General features: G+C 39.8%; 1 protein-coding gene across 1 annotated transcript; it reads right to left on the bottom strand.

The window, feature by feature from the left end:
* Positions 1-312: 312 nt before the first annotated feature.
* Positions 313-11,979, bottom strand: ptdss1a (phosphatidylserine synthase 1a). Its single transcript, XM_084356921.1, has 13 exons — positions 11,557-11,979; positions 10,917-11,008; positions 9,673-9,717; positions 9,457-9,581; positions 9,172-9,330; positions 8,743-8,894; positions 7,677-7,818; positions 4,454-4,566; positions 4,183-4,248; positions 3,803-3,902; positions 3,482-3,550; positions 2,072-2,138; positions 313-1,889 (listed from the first exon to the last, which is right to left on the bottom strand). The coding sequence occupies exons 1-13, from the start codon at positions 11,736-11,738 to the stop codon at positions 1,807-1,809; spliced, it is 1,395 nt and encodes a 464-aa protein (XP_084213047.1). The 5' UTR covers positions 11,739-11,979; the 3' UTR covers positions 313-1,806.
* Between the last annotated feature and the right edge of the window lie 4,575 nt (positions 11,980-16,554).

Genomic DNA, 16,554 nt, shown 5'->3' with positions numbered 1-16,554 from the left:
CAGTGACATCAACAGTATCTTCAAATACATCTTGTTATAGGTCAGCACGAGGCAGCTATTTCCGTCTGAGTTTCATGGTGCAGAGCGAGTGAAATCTGATCCGAGACAGGCAGTGCTTGAGTCAGCCAATCCGGCACTCCTTTGCTGCAGCAGGGCGCTCTTGAGGGGTCAAGCAAGGTCATTCATGATTTCCTATTGTTAACAGCCTCCAACTTAAATGGTTGTAACAGTAAAAAAAAATATTGGATCTATTGAGTAATAAAAGGGATTTATTGTTGAAAGTTGGGTGTAAATGTAGTTCTGATGGTCCAAGAAATACAACTCACATTTTTAAGAGGAAATGTAAAACATTTTAATATGTTTCATTATTTCACAGTGAAAAAGAACAGCACAAGTCATTTTCAACGGAATTGCTTTTGGCAAATGACGTCTAAATCCAGACACAATGTACCATTTATAGTGTCTACTGTAGCCTGGTCCATTCCACAGAGGTCAACGTCTGGATTGTCGAGGATTATGAGGGATATATCTGTACTGAGATGATGCTGACAGAGCAAATGAAAATAAACCTTCAGTATAGCACTCGAAGCACAGAAGAATCAAAGACATAAAGTCCAAATTTAGTCCCAGTGCAAGCTGAGAAAAGTTTGGAATAAAAAAAAGAACATGCAAACAGGCACAAAGAGCAAATTAAAATGTTACAATGTCAGTGAAAGACATGAAAAGAACAATACTGGCATCCTGGTGTGTGGTGTTATATAAATATCTGTTGACTACTCTTGTAACATTTTCCTACCAAAACACTTGATCTGATTTAACACAGCCATGCAAATGCAACATATGCAACAACAAGAAGGTCGACAGCAAAACAAAGCCTGACAACACATGCAGGAATATTAGTAATTGCCCTCTGTTACCAGTACAGTAAAAAAAAAAAAAAAAAAAGATAGCAGCCACAGATGGACAGGAGAGTAAAATCACTCAAAGTCACAATGATTCACAAAATACTCAAACATTACAAAATGTACAGTATTTGCAAGAAAACATTCTGAAAAGTGCTTAAACTGTGTGCTTTGCTTTGTTCCAGGTCAAACAACAAACCTCAGTTGATATCAAGCTAAAGCGTTTTTGCATTGAAATCCTGCCCACATTCAAATCCAAACAAGTGTCAAACATCTGTGATGTAAATAGACGATAAAAAAACAGACGCTAATAAAAAGACTTCAGCCTTCCTGTGCTATGAACATACAGGCTCCAATTAATGTGATAAATTCTACATAATGGCTTTTAACATTGAAATGTGTTGAACCAACATACTGGAGTTAAGGCTGGTGTAAACCAGTCATATGCACATTAACCATCAATGATATACTGTATCGTAGGATAAATGTTTCTAAATTATAGTTTCTCAGCTACAATGATCATGCAGTCACATCTAGAATCGGCAGTTTTTGTTGACGCCTCTCTCCCTCACATATTCACACTCTTTCTCTCGCTTTCACACTCACACAAACCTGTGATCAGTGGTTTAGGAGTTGTTTTTTGTTTTTTTTTTACAACTACAGCTGACAGTTAAGTGTGCATCTCTGTAGTCCAAGCCTCTGTGCACTCCTACTAACACTGCACGGACTTGTTCAGTCTCTCCTGTCTCTACTCCCTCTACTGTAAGTGGGGGCTTTCTAGACTTCAATTACACCAGGAAGTGGTTACATCTTCACCCCCTTTTTTTTTTCCAACCTGTGATCCTTCACACCGGGCTCCTTGGAGTGAGTTCAGGAGTCACCCACCAGCCTTTAACTCCAACTCCTACTGGCTGTCCAGGCCGTTGATGGATTTGGTCTTCCCTCTGCGTCTGATCGTAGGGCTGTCGTCGTCCAGCTCCATCTCTCCTGGAACACGAGGGTCAAACACTTGGAAATGAGTTTATAAAAAGACGTGCCTGAACTTTGCACATTGACACCAGGAGTACAGCACCATACCAAACACTAGGGGTCAGCCTTTTACAGGATTACAGTTGAAGATTAATGTATACTTTTTATATGGTTGATAAGTTACAGTAAAGTCACTGTACCTTTAAATCCTTCTGAGAAAAAGTCAGCAGATTCTGCGTAATTACTGTCTTCACATTCTGAGAGGCTCTGTGAGAGGAGAGGAGGTCAGACACATGACACACATACCATTAACTGGACAGGGAACATGTAGCAGCTAACAGACCCTGTACAACACTGCCAGTATCTGTACAGGGACATATATATGGATCATATAACATTACAGGCTTCACTGACAGCTTAAGAAACAATTGTGCATATTATGTTAATGACTGCTGCAGCTACATATTGACATGGCAGGACTTTTACAGAAAACCACCATGCTGGTGCAGTATTTGGCACCTGACACACGAGAGGGTGGTGTCACTGCTGCTGTTTCCTCATTTGATGGATTTTAAAGCTTATGTTGCCGATGCAGCCTGAAATAAGGACCAACATTAATGTGAGGGATGCTCTCCTCCATTTTCACACATTTTCTCATCAATGTCATAATTTATTAGAGAGACTTCCAGCTGCCTACTTCCTATTGTCCAACAGCGCACAAGCATAGAGTGATGAGACATTAAGTTTGGACTCAGTTGTTTTACATCCATGTCTGTTCAGACTCGTATACTGTATGCGGTGAAAACTTTGAAGGAATTTAATAAAGAGTATCAAGCATAGTACTTAGAGAAATGGAGGTTACGACTGTACATGTTGACATGTAGGATTGCAGTAAATCATTTCCAGCGAGAAACATCCGCAGAACCAATTAACTTGTGTTGGACTACAATGCTTCAAATATGGATGTTGCTGCAAGGACGCTGCAAATTCTAAAATGTGGTGTGCTTCACAAACATCTTCAACCCTGCAGCACAGAAGATCTATACAATCACCACAGTTTCAAGGTCATCACCTGAGACTCTTATCACTCATTCAGTATCAGACCAAATATGAAATATGCTTACAACCTCCACTTCTGTTCCTGAGTTATGTCGTAGAATAATGGCCAAAAACGTGTTGTTTTGTTAGGTGCACAATGACCTTGACCACCAAATGTATGTTTGTGCAAAATTTGAAGAAATTCCCTCAAGGTGTTTCTAAAATATTGATTCACGAGAATGGGACAGATGGACAGACGACGCCCGGAAAACAAAGTGTGTGTTTCAGTTCTTAGAAGTGTTTTGTAAATGTTACAAGGTCAATTTGGAAAGACCGCTGACTTTTACGTAAAAGTGACTCAGTTGTTTAATTTGACATGTGGCCAACTTGGAACAATGCTGCGATATTTATACAACTAGATGCCTGTTCAGAGGGAGTTTCAACACTTGTGCTGATGTTTAAAACAAACACATCACAAACTAAATAAACTCACTAACTTACTAAAGATCACTAAGACAGATTAGATTACTTTTTTATTAAATATATGACATACTTTGAAGCAGTAAACATACCTTTCCTCTTGGACCATAATTTTCAGCGAACCACACCATTCCATACAGGCACAGGAATGTAATGAAGGCCTAAGACAGATCAAACATGACAGAGACGGTTAAATGATTCAGGGAAAAATCAGTAACTTGTAGCACAGAGTGTTAAATGTTAAAATGTTTTTTCAGGTTAAAACAGATAAATTATGTGAAAAGAGTGTCAGCAAAGTTCAGCCACGTGTTTTTCATGTGTTTCAAAGCACGACGAGCCTTCTACTAACTGCACAAGTACATGGTAAATCATTCTGAGACAGAAATGCAGCAGTGCTGTGATCCTGATCTTACCAAACACAGTAGCCAGAGGATCACATAGAGGATCTGCGTTTTAGAGAACAGGTCCTGTCCAAACTTAATACACGCCAAGGCCTCCAGGAAGGCGATTGCCCTGTGAATGAGGGGAGAAAATCCATCACACACACAATTGAAACCTCTGACCCACATGGAGCAAACCTTCACAAAACAAACATGCCTGTGTGGCTTTTACCTGACTGCAGCGCTATTTGCTTAGCGAGGTTTATCACCCCAGTAGATCAGTTAACATCACCTCTCTTATCTGCGCTCACTGTTTGTGGCTATCTGGTATGCACACCACAGGTACACTACAGTTCATATCGATACATAATGTGTAGTACAACTGATTTTGAGTCTGTTTAGGTTTCACTTACCCAAACACCCAGCACTGGGTCCCAACTCTCTTGCACTGCGTGTCTGTCAGGTACGCGTAATATTGCCTAAAGCGAAAAGCAAACAAAATGCAAATATTAGCAAATTTCACCTGCAGCTCTACTCACTGAAGTCTGTTTGTTTCATATTAAAAACAAGGAACCAGATATAAGCATGTAACAATGTACAACATTCAAACAAAAAACAGGATTTATCTGTTTCTAAGGATTATTTCCCTTCTGATGAATAAATGAATTAAATTAATGTTTTTACCTCACTGTTGGAGCTGTGATGATACCAACGAACAGGATCCGACACCAGCTGAGAGCATGGCTCGCAGGAAAGATGAAAATATGCTTGAGGAAGAACGTGTTCAACTCTGTTAGCTACGGACAGAGAGGGAAACAGACAGGAGAGGATAATGTTTCATATGTCTGATATAACACAGTGAGTAATGCATATAATATAGAGAAGTAGGACAGAGACACATTTCTGTCTCTTTGCCTCTGTGCTTAAGCACACTGGTTTTGAAAGTATGAGGGCAGGAACGTTGGCACCTTTTATACATGGTACTCGAATTAAAGGAGCCAAAATGTAATGGACATGCACTAAGAAAATAATCATGTAAAAGTATTAATATTTTATGTTTAGTTCCAAACCTTTTGCCAATATTTACATTGTCCTGTGTGGCTCTAAAAACCTTTTGGTGTCTTTGACTTTGTTTACATTACGTTAATTGCTGTACTGTTTAAATAGACAGTGCAGTATGTATGAAAAGGGGAACAGTTCTTACTATGTGCACCAATATGGATGTGAATGCCCTTCAACAGCCTTAAGGCTGCAAGTCAGCTTCAAGTCCAAGGTGGTACAGTACAAAGTAGAGCCAACACAGTAAAAACGGTGTCAGTGTTGTATTTATCATGAACAATACCAGGACCCTGGAACTGAAACAGCTAAATGGTATTCAGCCATCATTCTCTGTATTATTTATACCTGTGCCTTTCCTACTTCAACATGTTGAACTTGGTACCAGGATTAAAAACTGTTTTGAAAGTAAAAGCTGCTTTTAGAATCAGATGTTTTAACACCATTTAACCTTTAAGTCACACGTCACACAATGGACTTGTTGTTGTTGATGTTATCCTAAAGTGAGAACATATATGCAAGCCATAGGTATGCCTACATGAGGAACTGACTGGTCCAACAGGAATTACATGTACTGAACTATTTCTTCACAGTTTCAATGTGCCCTTTGATGGTATAAGCCGCCTTGCATAAACGCCCTTCATACTAAAACTTGTTTGAGAAATTAAAGCTAGTCTTGCTGGAAAATTTCCAGACTGTTACCATATTGCCTTCTCTGATAAGCTGACTTTTGTCTCACATGATGACTGTTCAGTGGCTTTACCATGCAGCAGTCTCTGGCTATGTTCAGTTTCTCATACTAACGTACTATTAATACTAAATATGATGTCAAATTTAGTATACAGTATATTCCAACTGCATAGTATGTGGATTCTGTGTAAGGGAGAAATGCTAAGATATGTATCTTATATTAGCAAGAATTTCTGAGCATGTGATGTGGTATTACTGAACATACTAAACCACCCAAAATGAACTGCATTTGACCTCAGGCCAGTATGTTATGATTGATACAGTCATGTGATAAATTCACATGTGATGTGATGCAGTCACATGACCGTCTCGCTTGAGTATACTTTAGTGTGAGCGGTCTTCTGGTAAAGGCGTGCTTAATCATTAATTTAATAGACAGTGTGCAGTATATACTACGGGTTTACTCACGGGTAATGAACTGAACTGAACCGAACTGATAACTTTGCCAGAGATCCTTTACTGACTTTGGTTAGGAAGAGGGGTTACTTGGGACAGATTTGTGAAACTTAACTTTGTAACAAGCTGATTTATTATCCTTTGTTCTTTATTGTTGAATCACTGAAGGGTGTTTGTTGTTGACCTCTGGAATCTTTATTTTTGGTGAATATTATTTGAACGTGCCTAACACTAACCTGCAAAAAGCCTACGGACAAAGGGCAAAGTCAAGCCGTTGTAAAACACCCCTATCATTTAAAATAATTTATTAACAGCAATGTAATGACAGTTGTCAGGGTGTAAAACCAATGATCTGTTGATCATTACAAAACCAGATGTGAGTCTAACAACAGCTGTGCTGAAAAATATGTTTAAACCGAAATATTGTGAAAGATTCGTGACAACCCTAGCACATACTGACCGAGTGTGTAGTAGGCAGTATGTCAGCATGTATTTTTGAATACAGTCTCTGCTTTTAGTGACCATAAATCTCTCTCACAGCAGACATGATGTCATAGCAGTACAAGGACAGGTGCAGCAAATAATGACAGCTCTGTTCTATTTACTTGTCCCAGTGAGCAATGCCAGTGAGACTACAAACACATAAGCAGGACTGGCCCACCAACAAGGAGTGTAGCCATTATTAAAGGTTACACCTGTGTTCGACAAGTCAAAAGGTGTGCTGTGAGTAAGGTCTACTGGCAATGTGACTATTGATTATTGCTTTATTAGAAGCAGATGCACTCAAAAAGGTCAACCACTTCAGCCTGTAGTTGAAACATGTAGACTGCCTGTCATTACTTCCTATTTTAAGTAATACAATCGTTCTTGATTACATCTAGGTCATTTCCAGGTAAATAATGTTGTAATTTTGTCTTTTTTCCTACTTTTCTTTTTAATAATCCGGCCGTTCACCGTATATAGATTGTAAAAATCTAACTCATTGCTTTGGGTTGAGGTTGGGACACTAACAAACAAAGATCCTCTTACAATGCAAGTCACACTTGGATTAACAAATTGGCAACAATACTGGCAGTTCATTTAAGGGGACACTTTGTCCAAGCCCCTCTCATCCACACTGGGAGATAATGAGAGGGAGGCCTGCTGCTGTGTTATTCGCTCATTTGGCCCGGAGCCTGTTAGGTTGAACCCAGTGAAGAGCAGCTAAACTGTCACCGAGCTTGAGCAGGGCTGAGCCGTCCCACATCTCTTCAACTAATTCTCCAAGACTGGTAATTACTATTTAAAGCCTCAAGAGAGCCGCCTGAATGAGGGAGAGGGGAGGACACTGTTGTTTCATTATCATATGAAAATGAGAAAAACAGCAGCTATCCTTGCCAGTGGTAAGAAACCTGGCAGCCATAGTTGACTCTTCAGTGGAGAGCAATGGAGCCTGCTCAAGTTCTCCATCCATGATTTTCTCATTCATAAATAGCTCCCAAGTAATCCAGCCTGTCTTTCACTCTTATGGGATTAGCTGTTAATGTGTGGACAGCAGGACACTCATGAATTATATGGATCCATGTGAGACAGGTTTTAGATTTCAACAACGGAGGAGGCAATTAGATTAGCCCGGACTTAGCACGCAGAGCTCATGGGATGATCCCCAACTAGTCAGCACTTAAGTCACCGTGAGATGGCGGGAGAGGATTTGCCAGTGACCCACCTGCCAGATGATCATGAACAGGTAGACGCCCGCCACTCGCTGCAGGGAAGACTTTGGGTCGAGCCAGCGTACGTAGGTCCAGCTCGCAGGGGTGAACTGTAACACGGCTCGTTTGATCTTCCCTGTGGTGGTGTGGATGTCCCTGGATGGGAAGCACAGGAGAAGGATTACAAAGACTTGCAGGTAGATTTACAATAAGTATTATGTTAGTGCGGTGGACAAAGGCAGATGAAAGCAACGCCAACGCATCAATCATTCAAGTCCACTCCGCCTTGATGAAAATGTGAGATCATATTTCCAAACAACAATTTATGCATCTTAAGAAAGACTCCTTAAAAGACTCCTTAAAAAGGACTTACTTCTGAAGTAACACTTAAGAAGTAAGCCTGCACGATAAGGGGAACGCCGCGATTGTGTGATAACATTCTTCAATTGGGGGTTTGAAGATGTCACTTTTAATAAATAAACTAATTCAAGTGCCTACATTAGCTCTTCTTTCACACCTCAGCCATCATGCTAGCTAACCTCGCAGTCGCCACCAAATCAGCACCCAATTCGTCTGAGGGTAGTTGACGGTTAGCTGCAGCTTGATCTGACTAGCTGAGTGGTCGCATGCCGAGGGTGAATGCATGGCGCATGTTAATAAAAAGATTGTTCTTATCTATCACTGCCACTTTGTTAGACGCATTACTGCTGATTCAGGGTTGATCCCACGAAATTGATGCACAATTTAAACACCACTTCCATTTTCACAATCTATAGAACCAATCACAATGTTTTTTACCATAACTTGCAGGTAGAAAACCTCTGCGCCACGTCACTGTTGGGTAGATTTAGTTTATCAAAGCAACACAGTACATAAAAAAGCACAGCACAGAAACGTCTGATAGGTTGTACCACCATGTTTGCCAAGTTAGCCACCAGTTGTCTACCTGGAAGTGACTGTTGTTGTCAGTGTCATAGTGATTCGGTCTATAAATGGCTTGATAAAATAGGTATGTTTCTGTTGGTGCTGGATAAAATTGTGACAGAGTCAGTAGTTAATTTCCAGGCTGTAAGGTCATACTTAATACTGGCCCAGTGGTAGGTCCTCATCTCCAAAAAGCGGCAGACAGTCATGCCGAGCCAGATGCCTCCGCCATTACACAGCAGAATGTCCAGAATCACCTGGTCCCACCAGCACTCGGCAAAGTTAGGCAGCAGATGCATGAAAAACAGCTGTAGGAACAGGACATTAGGAAGCTTTAGGAGTCTACACCGTGTCTGAATCTCTGTGAACTCCTCAGACTACGATCACATTTAATAAATGTTACATAAAATGATTGAAAAAGGCCAAAACCCATCAATTTCCACCAGATAAACCACTTACATCACCAGCTTAGTTGACCTTAAAATGTCCCCACTACAAAAAGAAAGAGACAGGCGGACAGAGGGAAAGTGAAAGGCCACAGGATGCCGAGCGTGTGATAACCTCATCTGCTGTGCGCTCCCTCACCTCAGTAAGTTCCCAGGTAATACTGATGGTCCAGCAGAGCCCATAGCTTCGAATGAGCAGGGCCTTCATACCCCAGCCCCAGAAATGGCTGAATGCAAAAATGTCAAAATGGCTCAGGATCCTCTCCCAGGTGATGACATGGCAGTTCACAGCATACTCCTGCAGAGAGAGCAGCACAGAAAGCCTCATTATAATGATTGATAATCCCCTGCTAGTGAACACAACTGGTACATGCAAATCAATCTAAAAATTACTTTCTGCGTAAGACTTCAGCACACCACTCACCATTATGTCCGCCTCTCTTTTGGCATAACGCAGGTTCGGGTCCAACCAGTACATCAGCTGCTTCACCTGCTGCCAGTTCAGGAAGATGACGAGAACCAGGAACAGGAAGTAGAGGACACTCAGACCTTAACAGCAGAGAGACGTGACATTAAGAATGGAAATCTGAAGTCCAAACTAAATCTGCATCCCCTCTTGGAGACTTTTAGCAATACTCACCAAAAACTATTCGCCATATTGCTGGGTGTGGTCTGGTGAATGGACCTACAGTGAGGCACACGAGGATACAATGTCAAAGATATCAACGACATTGTGCTAGTATTTCTTACTTCTTAGCATATTTTATCAGCCGATAATGATAATTGATAGCCGATAATTTCACACATATTTTAAAAAGAAGTTGATATCCTGTTGTTTATGCAGACCTGAGGGTAAGAAAGGCTAAGATCCACATGCTGATGACATTTTGGGCTCTCCCCAGGTACAGCAGTCATGAGTATGACACCTTGTTCTTCTCCTCTGAATTTAATGGTAGATCACTTACCAACCTAACAGTTGCACACCTCTACCTACTCCCAGTGTGTACATTGGGGCTGCACGATATTGAAAAAAATGTGATTTATATGCGATAAAAACATACAGGAAATTCCTGAAGATAAATGCGATAGCTCTATTTTGAAAGAATTACGGGGATGACTTCAGAGCAGGCCCTGCTTTGTTTGACAACATGATCGAGAATGATTGTTGTGACTGGTAGTTCACTTTGCACAAACAAACAACAAACTCCTATTGATCCAAGAACCATTAAATCAGACTAAATTATTTAATATAACAGACTTCTGTTGTAGATCAGTCATGGAAAATGAGTGTCATGTAAGTTTGACTTTTTGTTTCAAGCAGCAAAAAAGTTGTAGCAGGAAGGGTTTGAGTTTATTTGCCTTTCTTGTCATCGCACATCCTGTCGTGTGATTATTGCACATGTGCACATTGTGCAACCCTTGTGGACATGCTGTGATTGTGTCAATGACAGCAAGTTAGCTTCATATTATCGGTATGCAGCCAATAATATACATTTTCCAATATCAAACCATTAATTAATCAGGCTGTTATCTACCGTGCATCCCTATTTGTCAGCATTATTTTTTCACATATACTCATCATATCCCTGGACACTTTTTCTGCTTCATGGGCAGTGCCAGATGTGATTTAGGGATTTGAGAAGGAGCTGTGGTGAGAAATGATGAACAATATCAAAATGACCCTGGCGATGATTTGTTCATACGATCTATTTTGAAGTCATTCCTCTCATAAAGAGCTCCTTCCCTGCTCTAACTAAATGTGTCATGTAAGGCAGTCATTATTATTTGCTGTGCTAACACGTCTGTCTGTGAAGCCCCTTCAGCCTAACTAAGGGCTGCGTAACTACAACAAAATTATAACTTGAGTGCCCTTTTGTAGCTCACCATTAGGAAATGCCAATACACTGATGACAAGGAAGAAGGAGATGACCAGGATGAGCCCCACCCAGAGATTACTGTCAGGATTTCCATCATCTCTGCAGGCAGGGTAAACACAAATGTCCCAACAAACAGTTAAAACCACCAGTGAGACTGCTGGACATGTTAAACAGACCATTTTATAAACACTGTATACTTTATCAAGTGAATGTATCACATATCTTCAAGTTGCAAAGACATTAGGGTTTGTATTATATTAGATCTGTGAGGCTAATTGTTGTTTGTAAAGCTGAAAATCACTTTAAATGTAACATTATGACTCATTGCCTAGCTAGGTACATTGTTGCAGCTAATGCCAGCACAGGAAACTGTTCATCAATGGACCAACGTCACAAAACACTTGTTTTTATCAGCCTAGGTAAACAATGAATGACAACAAAATGTAGCAGCCATCATCTGGAAAGTTATCCCAGCGCCTGTGTGCGGATGTAAAGCTCCTTTGTGCGACACAAACCCTTTAAAGAGAAGCTAAACGCTAGCTAACCTCCCTGTGTACCTGGCTCTGTCACAGCATCACTGCTGCCCGTTAGCCGAGCGGCTAACTGCAGCTAGCCCTCCGAGCTAGCGCTAGCTGCGAGCGACTTACCTTGTGAAGGCGAAATACATCAGACTGAGCACCGTGCATGTCAGCAGCGTTATCGTGTGCGGTCTGTAGAAAAAGTCTATGGTGATATCCTCAACCTGCTGCTCGTTTATCATCCGGAAATGCATTCTGTAATTCACATCATCCTTGCTCAAGGTATGAGATCCGCTGTACACGGACGCCATAGATGGACGCGGTCAGGAGAGCAGCGGCGGCAGCAGCAGCATGCAGCGGCGGCGGCTCCTCACGAGAGAGTAGAGATCCTGCAGCAGCAGCAGGGTCCGCCGCTACCAGGAAACACTTAAAATAAACATAAAATGTCACATAGCTAGATATCAGCGTGAAGCTTAGGGGTGACAGCTGAGCGGAATGAGCAAACAGAGGGTTAAAAAAGACACAAAAGGGGAAGACAGCTTTAGAGAAACAGTTGACTTTTGATTGTGATTGGTGTGCATGTTTTGTAGGGAGTGTCCCAAAGCGGAAGAGTTCACATGCCCTCCTTCATCATGTGCTGCTATGATTGTTTGTAGCGTGACCTCCATGCAAGGACTCGAGTTAACAGGCTGCTGACTTTCTACACAGCAGATGAGTTCACTTATCTCAAACTGTGACCGCTCGTGTTCATGTTTAAAAACGAAAACATGACAGGCGACAGCTTTTTTTGGGAACTTGAACGTGGCGTATAACAAAACAGCTACTTGAATGTCAAATGAAAGTGTTTCCTAGAAAACATCCCTCACTGAAAAGTGCATTTACGTGACTTTATTTGCTGTGTTTGTCGCCCCCACGTGGCCGCTCCTGGCGTCACACGTCACTAAGACTAAAACCATCCTCGGCTCACAGCAGGTCAGTCTGAAGGTCCACTGTTCATGTTGTTTCTGATGTTTTAGGAGACATTTTAAGAAGTTATTTTACACGTTTTTCTCTCCACTTTAACTAAATTGAACATAGAGGTAGAGCAATATTTTTTCAACGATAGGGGGAAAGGATCAGTTTAATTGAATTAGCTGCAGAACAGGCTTGGATTTACAAAATTACCTGAAACCTTTAAGTTTGCAGTGGCAGATATTTAATTTTTCTCCCTCTGTTTTCGCTCTTGAGTATTGTGAGTCCAAACAACATTTCATTTGTCGTTTGTAGCATATATATTACAGCAAAATTGTGTTACCCTTTTTCCCCCCTAACTGATACCAAAAGCAGATTTACCATTTAGGGAATATTTGCACAAAGTAGAGGAGTGTGTTGGGGGTCGACAAGAAGACAAATGAACCACAGATAAAGAAAATAATGACTTTTATTTGCCCAAATTGATTCACAAAGAACAGAGTAAAAAATAAACATTGATAAAAAAAGAAAGAAAGAAAGAAAACAGCAGTGGTGGAAAGAGTACTGACAATCTGTACTCAAGTACGAGTACAGTCACATTACTGAAATATTACTCAATTACAAGTAAAACTATTAGTATTAAAATAATACTAAAGTAAAAGTACAAAGTATTCTTCTCAAACTCCCCTCGGAGTATTAGTTACTTTTTTTTCTGTTGATGTTCAATGTTTCAGTGTTTTAATGTCCGTATGTCAGGGTTTTCATCGGCCCGTTTTTGATCGGGTAGTCTTATTGGCTACAAAAATGCAGATGGAAGGTTTGGATATGAATTCAAATTGTTCTCAGTACAAGCACCCAAAAAACGACTTAATTTCAGTCATTTGAGGAGTTGTAATTCATTACTTCCACCCCTGTAAAATAGTGGATCTAAGTAAATAAAAAAGCTAAGTATAAAACAGCTAAATGAGTTACGGATAAAAAATTTAAAACAGTTAAATTAAGTCTTGGATTCAAGAATCTGTCATCCGTCTCAACTTTTCTAGTTTGTTCAGGATAAGAGCAGTCAGGATTTCCCATGTTGACCGGCAGCCGGGTATCAACAATCCACTAAAGTGAGCCAAAATGCAGAATGATAGTCAAGCAGCACAAAATCTCTTACAACCTTAAGACGGACAATTTGAATAATGTACACTGGTTAAAATGGATACAAGAGGTTTTAAAATGTGATCTAAATGTCCTGGAAGTGAGCGCTGAATGTTCTCCAGGACTCGAGTGTGGAAACACCAATACTTACACAATGCAATATAATCAGGCAGACGTATACAAACAATAATCTATGTCCAACAAGTGGATCACTCACATAAAAGCTGCTGTTTGCATATTTTCCGACTACTTCTGAAATGAAAACAATAGTTAATTTTCACATTCATTGTTCATTTGTATGTAGAGGGATCAACAATGTTTGACATTGAGACCCCACATTGTAAATAAGTGGTTGGTCGTTGGTTTGTTGAGCTCCATCACGCCTTCAAACTCAGTCTGTTTGTTTCAGCAGTATGGTGGGCTGCAGAACAGAGAATGAGCAAGATTACTTACAAATAATCTTATTCCTCTTACTGTATTGTATGTGTGAAGAAAACAACATACCAACATGTTGAAACTTTGTCTGCATACAGCTTTACTCAACCAGTAGATCAGGAACACGGCCATTAACTTTTCAAAAACCAGCAGAGTCAAAACCAGTCCCTTGATTCCATTAAAGAACTATAAAAAACGTTGAGACAATTGTAGAAGTAAATACACAATTTGCTATTTCAGAGAGACACAGAGGTTACTTGATACAAGATAAATGCTGTTTTCCTTCACCTTGTCCGGCGAGCCAAATGCCAAACTAATCCCACAAAAACAGACTGCCACAATTGACCAGAAGAAGCTGATGATGTTCAGTGAGAATGACAGCTTTGTCTGAAGGGTAAAAAACACTTAGAACCAAAGAAAATACAGTCCAATACTGATTATCTTTCTCACAAAACCAGGATCAGACTACTTGTGATGATTTTGAACCATGTTTTAAATGATCAGATTCAAATTATTTACACATTATACGCAAAATGATGTGTGTATATATATATATATATATATATACATTTAAAATAAAAAGAACACTGTATTTCACATTTGTATTATATATACATACATTTTGCATATTATTTATACATATATATATACACACATACACATATATATGTATATATGTATATATATATATGTAGAGACATTTAAAATTAAAAGAACACTATTTCACATTTGCGATAGAAGTTTGGATTAGCATATCTAAATCTAAATCTCTACTTTATCTACTGTACAGACTAATACTACCCAGCCAGCCTATGCCAGTATTTTTTAAATATAAGGGTTAATTCATCTATTGTAGTTAAAGAATTTACTTTTTTTTCTGTGTTGTGAAATTTTCACCGTAAGAAAAGAACAAAGAACAGATTTTTATCTTACCACATGCATGTTGGGAGATTGTCCAGCTGCATAGGACAGCATACCAGAGACCACAAACTAGGATGATGATAAAATATAAAAATGATAATACTAAAGCAATGCTGAGTATTGCAGAATATCAAAGAATACAAGAAAAGATAAGACCGCATGCTGGTTACTGAAATGTCACAGCAGCAAAAGGAAGTACCACTACAGACGCGTAATAGAGATACTGTTCCAAATCACACAATTACAGTAAATTACAATGGAAATGCATAAAGGATTGTTTTCTAATTGTATTCCCCTTCCTTATACAGAATTTCCCCTGAATCATCATTTAATTAAATTTTTATTTTTGTGTCTGTATTTACCACAACACTGGGTAGAGTGTAGATATAGTGGTGCAGCGGGTCGTAGTGTGTGGAATTAAAAATCAGACCGATGGCGACAATGAACACACCAGTGATGGCTTGAACCGCCTAATAAGAAAGAGAGAGATACCTCATTACAATGCTGCATCTCTATGTGAGTTAAAGCCAAAAAAAAGCTCATGATCATGACTCCACCTGTGTAAGAAACAATTCAACTTACTCCAAGAGGTTTAGGTTTCCCATTGAGTGCAAAGACCTTGTAGGAATCTTTGTACACACACTGAAATTTCTCCGGCATCAGTTGACCCTCTCGAGCACCGTTCAGACTCCCGATGGGAATGGTGATGATCATCGATTCATCACATACGAATGTCTTCTTCATTCTCCTGTGAGCAAACAAAGTAAAGGATGTTAAAGCAGGTGGTATCTCTGTGGTGATCTGTTGTCGAGGTTTTCATTGAATACCTTCCTTTCTTTTTGTATCAGGATTCAGATCAGAATTTCTCTCTTCTCTCTTCTTTGTCAAATGAGTTTGATGAGGAAATGACCCAGGGGCCAGTTGTCTTTGTCTCTATCTCTACCTCTCTCTCACTCTGACACACACACACACACATGCACGCACACACACACACACACACACGCACACAAAGTTTGTGCACACTTTTGAATTTGAACAGTTGAACCTGTTAAGACCTTTTATTCAAACTTATCTGTTATCATGAATTTAAGGAAGTCCTTTTTGTTGAAGCAGAAATAGTGTACCATAACATATCACTAATGGCAAAGAGGCACACACAGTGAAGGTTGAACATGATCATATATAACAAAACCACTCTGCAAAACCTACAAATATAAAGCAGAGTAGGGGTTTCTGGCACAACTTCACCTACTTTAAAGGTGCATGGAGAAGGGAAAAAAATCTTAAATGGCCAGAAAGCTCCAGCAACACTTGTAATATATATGAAACAACTTTATTATTCGAACGACGCGTTTTGGCACGTGGCCTTCATCAGGGTTACTGCAGCTTTTTGACCTCTTAACACCTACAAATATATAAGTCCTTCATTTGACAAATGGCGAGTTAACAGAGGCTGCTGACTTCTACATAGCAACTGAGTTCACTTCTTTCAAACTGTGATCACTCATATTCATGTTTAAAAACAAAAACATGACAGCTTTTTTTGGAAACTTGAACATGGTGTATAACAAAACAACTATTTGAATGTCAAATGAAAGTGTTTCCTAGAAAACATCCCTCACTGAAAAGTGCATTTACATGACTTTATTTGCTATGTGTTTGTCGCCCCCACGTGGC

The sequence above is a fragment of the Pagrus pagrus genome (genome assembly GCF_965226575.1).
Source record: "Pagrus pagrus genome assembly, chromosome: 7".
Lineage (NCBI taxonomy): Eukaryota > Metazoa > Chordata > Actinopteri > Spariformes > Sparidae > Pagrus > Pagrus pagrus.
Note: the sequence above shows the minus strand (reverse complement) of the source record. Positions and strands in the feature narration are given on the sequence as shown.

What these genes read in the sequence shown, in the direction of transcription:
- ptdss1a (XM_084356921.1), bottom strand. Translation starts at nt 11,738, where the DNA reads ATGGCGTCCGTGTACAGCGGATCTCATACCTTGAGCAAGGATGATGTG. An exon ending in ATTATGGTCCAAGAGGAAAG is followed by an intron (nt 2,139 to 3,481) that starts GTATGTTTACTG and finishes CTCCTCTCACAG; the next exon opens with AGCCTCTCAGAATGTGAAGA. An exon ending in TTTCTCAGAAGGATTTAAAG is followed by an intron (nt 1,890 to 2,071) that starts GTACAGTGACTT and finishes CTCGTGTTCCAG; the next exon opens with GAGAGATGGAGCTGGACGAC.